This window comes from Dendroctonus ponderosae, unplaced genomic scaffold (assembly GCF_020466585.1).
Source record: "Dendroctonus ponderosae isolate FM_Combo_2020 unplaced genomic scaffold, Dpon_F_20191213v2 Dpon_F_20191213_2, whole genome shotgun sequence".
Classification (NCBI taxonomy): domain Eukaryota; kingdom Metazoa; phylum Arthropoda; class Insecta; order Coleoptera; family Curculionidae; genus Dendroctonus; species Dendroctonus ponderosae.
In genome coordinates, this window is record NW_026018165.1 from 4938203 (window position 1) to 4945102 (window position 6900).

The window sequence follows — 6900 nt, forward strand, 5'->3', positions numbered from 1 at the left end:
GTTTAATTCATTTTATTGTAATTCGTTTTTTGTTGAAATATTATACTTCAGTTGCTGTCTGATTTTTAATGGTGAAAATTTTACCTAAATTTAGTTGTACTTTAACAACGTTCTGCCAACCGTTTCTTCAATAAATTATTGTTGGACTTTCATTATCGCCGATGTTTTTGAGGAACTGCTTTTAGCTTTAGCTTTGAAAGTTTTAGAATTTTTTGTTGCACAAGAAGCCACAGAAAAGTAAAGAAAAAGTGGATCAGTATCACTACAACCTAGAATTGCAGGCTTCGCTTTCTTCTCCTTTACTTCGCATTGTTTATCTATTCTCCATATCTATTTAATTCCCTCAATTTTGCTATTCTCTATAGAGTTTTTCCTTTGTTTATGCTGAACCCACCAAAACGCATTTCTGCTCTAGGATGAATAACATTTTTGCCTAATTCTGTTAGGTTTTTATCAATTTATTTTCCGATTAACATAATTTAAATTTTCAAGGATAAAGGTCTCAGTATGTTTATTGATGTTCCACGATACTAAGGACTCATTTGAATTTTTATTTCATAGACCGTTTTAAAAAGGTCTTTAAACTAATAATAATGATTCGTTAAGCACAATTTAAATTTAACTATTATAGGGAAAAATGGTATACTGAAATGAAAGCAACATTCTACAAAATCATTGTAATGTAAAACTAATACACTCAAAAACATTAATCTAATAAAACTAAAGAGGTTTTTTCCTTTATAACTGGATTTTCCTATCCAAGAATTCCACATTTCTCTCCTTGCAGTTCTCTTCTCCAAAGGAGCCATTTTCATCCCTGACATGAATTTTATGAAATAACATATGTCTAATCTAACAACAAGAATAAAAAAGTTTGTAGTTAACAATACAAAATTCTAGATCTTAAATTTGAAAATGACTTACTGAAAAATTACTAAAAGGATTGTTAAAGAAACAATGAAGTGACAAAAGAATTCTCACTTTCGTTTTTGGTCATACGAAGGCAAATAGCCAGACGTTTTATTAGCAAAAGTTAATTTTGAGAAAATTGGTTAAGTGCCACGGTTTTAACTAAAATTGCATTACAAAAAGGAATTAAACATATTCATTCATAATAACGGTCTATTATCGAAGTCTACAAGTTATAATTGTTCCCGTTTAATAAAACTATGAAAAACCTGAAACAACGTGTTTGCATCTCGTTTTTTCACATTCTCCAGCAAACTTTTTTGGTGCATTTTGTAACTGATAAAAAATTGAAACAGACGTATTTTTTTTCAGTTCTTTCCAAGCTGTTTTATAAACTTCATCTCTGGGATCAGTTGTTCAAGATTGAATAAATGTCTATTTGCAATTTTTCGATTGGTCAACAGATAAATCACCCATTTTTGCATAAAATATTTGTAAACAAAAAAGCATTAAACAAATAGGCTAAATAATGCAAATTTTTCCGATTGAAATAATATATCCAAATAGCTAAACTACCATTAGCTATGCACGTTCCAGCTATATACAAGCGGGAAAAATGTCTGGAAAATGCAGAACCGCTTTTTTTCTGGCACAGCAGGCGGCCTAAATGCTTGGATGGTAAATCATCTTGACTGTATAAAAATAATGTACTCTCTATGAGTTTTACGTAAATAATGGGATCAAAGGCAAGTTACGCAACAGCTACGATAGATTCCTCATTCGAATACATACATTAACGAGATTTTCACTAATATTTTAATGAAGCAGTTGCGAAGAATAACAAAGAAAAAAATAGTTAAGGGCAAGTAACGAACATTGAGTATTTTCAAACGTTAAATAAAACTTTAGTGGTACATTTATTTATAAGTATTTTTTATAATGCCAAATACATATCTAATCGAATCAAATAGTGTTGAAGATAGTTTAAACAAAATTCTAAATTTAATTTATTTAATAGATGTGTAAAAAAATTGATATTAAATTGTTCGCAAAGCTATTATTTTTGCTCCATGAGGACAAGATCAAAATCCTAGCACAGTAATTATGAAGTGGATTATAAATAACCGCACGATATTCACGTCTTCTCCTAATCCATGCCAAAAAAGAAAATGCGGAAATCTTACTTGGGTAAATTTTTCGCGCTCATAAACTTTGTTCTAAATCCGTTTATAAAGAAAGGTGTTCTATTTTAGGTAGACCTGCGTAAATTTAGATGTTGCGCTGTCATGCCTCAAATTTAATTTCAGAAACGACGTATTTCACTTTGTTTTAGTTTCAATTTGGGTTACGTATTTAAACTTTTACTGCGAACCTTTATGTATAAGTTTATTTGGCGATTGATTGTTATTACCATCAAACATTTTCCAATGTGAACAATAAACACACACGTGCTGAAGTGCTAAGAAAATTTATTTCGAAATGAAAAAATCCGAACATATTAGCAGTATTAAATACAGATATGGACAAAGTACAGGAACGACGTTGGAACTGATAAACCATCCGCATCATCGAATCCGCTTTACAGTAGACTTTCATTTTCCTTGCTGAACAACACCAGAAATGTACTTCTATTAATAGTGAAAGAAACGCATTTTGGTCTGTTTTTTAATTAAATTACTTTCATTTATTCCTACACATTGCAGCTGCTTTAGAGCATCTGGTGTCACATATGAATATTTTGTGTAAAACAAATTATTCTGCTTTTTTGAGTTTTTGTTCTTTACTCTTCTATTATCCTAAAAACCCAAACACTTTGCTTGTTTCTCACAGCAAAAGAAAAAACTCAAATGCTAACACCTAGGAGATAAACGCCAATTTATGAAACCACAAAACGACTTGTTTTATATTCTCAATACGTCTGAAACGTTTCAAATTAAAAAAATAATTGCATACAAATCGAAGGCAATACCAGAAGTAGAAGAACAAAAGCTTTTGTTCTGATGGAAATGAAACAAATTAAATATTTCGTACAAGTACATACTTTTGGCTATTTTAAAGGAGTGAAAGTAAAGGTTTTTTTAAATTTATCTTTGGCAGGTTAAGCCTAGCTGATGAGCACTAGTAGGTTTTACCGTGCATTGCTGACTAAATAGTTAGGCCACCAATAAGTTTAAAATATACGAAATTTAACTTTTAGACTGGTTCGTCTCTAAGTACGGTGAACAGTTATTTATCAAAAATGGTGTTCTCATATAAGATGCTATAGTGTGAATGTTGCAAACAGAAAATAAATATTGCCTATAAAACCTAACAAGTGCCGATAATGTTTACTGAAGCTGCCACTTAATCCTCTTTCTGTAAACTACCGAAAAGTTTACCGTTTATTTTTCCTTTTTTTATTGGTTTTGGTTCCGAGCCAAAAAATTCAATTTATAGAAAACGACTCGCACATGACCCTGAAAATATCTACGCCAAACGCGTGAATGTTTACTGAACTGGATTTCTTCCCATATTTAGTCATACGGTATAAAAACATCGAAAAACTCACTTGTAGATCAGTATTTGTTGCTAAACGTACTGCTTTATACGCGCTGGGTTCCTAAAGTTCTATTCTAAATCTGAAGCTGCTTCAACACAGAAAGCGAATAATATTTTTTTACCAATTAAATGTTGGCTATTTCTTTATAAGTTAATTCCTAAAATTTTTCAAAAGAAAAATTAGGTATTTATACAAACAAATTTTTCGAACATAACACTCTACTTTTTATTTATTTAAATAATTTTGTTTTGGTTTAGTTTCACGACAATTAAAACTCAGACAGGTATTGCTTTTGGAGTTTAGCCGGCTTTTTTCCTCATCGTAGGTATTTTGAACACCCTCTATATGACCTTGCATCTAATGGAAGCACACAAACTGCTTCATGCTTTGTAAAATAATATTTTTTGTGAATTGATTACTTAATACGATATTTTAGGCAGATCTCCAGTTTGCAAAATTTCTAATGTAAATTGAATTTTTTTGAAATGCAATTGGTAAAAAATGTAAAAATATTTTTATTTGCCAATGGCTTCACTCTCACGTAGAATTGGAAAATGAGATTTTGCATTAAAAAACCAATGTTCAGGTTTTGCAAACAAAAACTTCGAACACGTACTTACTTCGTGACCTGGTTCGAAACCGAGTAATCCAAGCACCGGAATGGAACAACACAATATCGAAATTTCAGTTTTTCGAACAAATCAGCCAATTAAGTTTTTTTGCGCGAAAGTTCAGAATTGGTGGTGCCCAAGGTGTTAGAAAATGCGGTGTTCACTGCACAAGATTTTAAAGAACACAATTTGAGAAGCGAAGTCAGGACGGTTCTGCTAAGCGTCTTGGCGGTTGACGTCACGGCGTCCAAATTTAGCGTCTTTATACTGTAATTCTCGGTAGAAGATGTTCGCTTTCTCTGTTTGAAGTAGCGGGCTTTTTAGATTTTTAGAAATAAATCGGTGCGAGTTAAAAGCTGAAAAATCATTTTTGCAGTTTGGCGACTTAATCTTTTGTTATTTTGGTCGCCTTTTTCGTTCTATATTAATGCCAGAACAAGGATTTTGTATGGCGTTATTTTAATGAAGCACTTAGAGAGGTCAAAAAGCTTTGGACGTTGTTCCTAATAAAGAGTCCGTATTGAGTGACTCAATGCCGAACGAAGCTTAGAATTAGTTTATTGTCCGGTTGTTTGAAGTAGAGGAAACTTTCGAGTTTTTAAATGTAGTAGTTATTCGATGTTGATCGTTGAAGATTTTTTATTTATTCAATACTTTCCGCAAGTTGTGACAAAATAAATCGGGTTTTCTAAGAAATGATCAAAAAAGGGGGTATTTTAAAAAAAGAATCCAAAACTAAATTTATCAGTTTTATAAAATCTACTAAAAACTTTTAGATCAGGCGAATCAAGTTTGTATATTATTAAATTGAGTTTAATGTATTGCATGTATCAACAAGAAGGCTTGATTTTAATAAATCTATATGTTTCAATTTGTAAAAAGTATGACTACGCCCAAAAAATTTGAACGTTTTTTGGAACCCATTATATCAGTTCTCCTATTTCATTTTTTTTAAATATTAATCTGAAAAGAGAGAAGAGTACATCCTCTAATAAGAAATAAAAGAATTTATAAGGTAACTCAAAAACGGTAAAGCTTGATGTAATAAATGCCTTAAAATGTATATAAATAATTTACTCTATTTAACAAACATAACGATATACATATTAACACTAATGCGTTCTGAACTTGATGCGCAATGAATATATCACAAATTTAGCTAGACGCGGTTTTACCCTTCCTGATGTTGATCAACAGTATTTCATATAGCTCAAACATGGCATAAAAAAATGGCTTATGTATCATGTAAAAGCTTAAAAGCGGTGTATACAAAAAAAATTAAAATAAAACTTAAAAAAAGAAGGCAACAATCGCAAGCATTGCAAGGCAACACCACGGAAGTTAAACGACATTAAACACAAAACTTAAAAATGTATCTGTACTGACAGAATCGCTTGACTTAAGCTGGGAAAGATTTGATGAATTTATGAGCAAGAAAACTAAACCGCAATCCTGTTTTTCACTTATTTACTAATTTGCATTAATACTTTCAAATCTCAAAGACTTTATTGGAACACTTACCGTGATAGTTGTGGTTATTTTTGTCGATCTTCTGACACTGGAAGTTGGAGAAGACGTTGAGGATTTTGCAGTTGAAGATTTAGCACATCCCTCCATTCCAGACAATATTACCTGTGCTCCTGAAAATTATAAAACACTTTTAGTTTAACGATTCATTAAGCCTGTTCACTTGCTGCTAATAACTTTATAAGCTAAATATTGGTGCCGATTGAAATGTATAATTTAAAAAAACTTTACACATCTTTCGCATTTACATTCTAAAACGTTATATCGAAAATGAAAAAAAAAGAACAAAAATGTCAAACAAATGTTGTGAACCCAGTTTGAAAAGATTCCACCAAGTTGTTTACAGAAATAGATAATCCAAAGTTGGTTGGTTGGATTGCTAATCAAAGTAGGAAAAAAATACTTTGCACAATATAGAAGTTTGAGTTACGATATATTAAACTTATTTTAAATAATAACGATCACATACTAATTCTGAAAACGTTAAATTCAATAAATTCTTTCGATTGAAGTAAGACATTTTGCAACGAACTGAGAATTTATAACCAAGCAACCTAGAGACCAAAAATTGGAAATCGTGTTAAAGTTTTATTGATTCATAAACTATTTTTTTGCTTCTGTGGTGGTTCCCTTCGAAAGATAATTCATTTAGCAATATTTTATTATTCTTAGGAAAACACGAACATTATAATAAAATCCTACATCGGGTTGGCCTAAAATCCTACCTTTGAAACACCGTTTTTTACAAGCAGGCAAAATAAGAAATAATATTTTTATCAGCCAAAAAAATTATGATCGCTCATAATAGTTTTGCAGAAAATTATCTATGTTTATTTTAAAATATCTTTAAATCCTAATCTTAGAAGATTGGGTATATCGACATATTTCATTCCACATTACAGAAATGACATTAGCAGAGTCTTCATAAGTAAACAAATTTTTGGTTTCTGAATAGGCGATCTGCAAGCAATAAGTTTTGTTATCTTGCTATCTGCAAACTTCATTCTGGACATAAAAAATGTACAGCTCTTAAGCGGCAGCACTTAAATCCAATGATTGGTTATCATAAAACACTTTTTCCGAAAAATGTTCTAGAATACAGATTATTCAGATGTTCAAAAATTTTAAGAATATAATATGAATATTATAATATAACGCTGTGTTCGTTTCGTATGGGAAAATGCTTAGGTATACAAAACATTTTCCATACAATCTAATTATTTCAATTCTTTACTAACAAATCAAAGTTCCACTGTCCATGAACAAACCATTAATTATCTCTCGGGAATTCCGGCTTTTGCACTTTCTAAATAT

At 30.8% G+C, this 6900-nt stretch overlaps 1 protein-coding gene across 4 annotated transcripts in view; it reads right to left on the reverse strand.

Moving 5' to 3' along the window:
• LOC109538224 (serine/arginine repetitive matrix protein 2) overlaps window positions 1-6900 on the reverse strand; it is a 64558-nt gene that overhangs the window by 22571 nt on the left and 35087 nt on the right. For all 4 annotated transcript variants that reach the window (XR_007280844.1, XM_048663774.1, XM_048663775.1 and 1 more), the window contains exons 14-15: window positions 6024-6034; window positions 5581-5702 (exon numbers count right to left, since the gene is read on the reverse strand). Coding sequence is in view for 3 of the 4 variants with exons in the window: in XM_048663774.1 (XP_048519731.1) it covers window positions 5581-5702; window positions 6024-6034 (133 nt within the window). In the remaining variant the exon portion in view is untranslated. The remainder of the gene's footprint in view (window positions 1-5580; window positions 5703-6023; window positions 6035-6900) is intronic.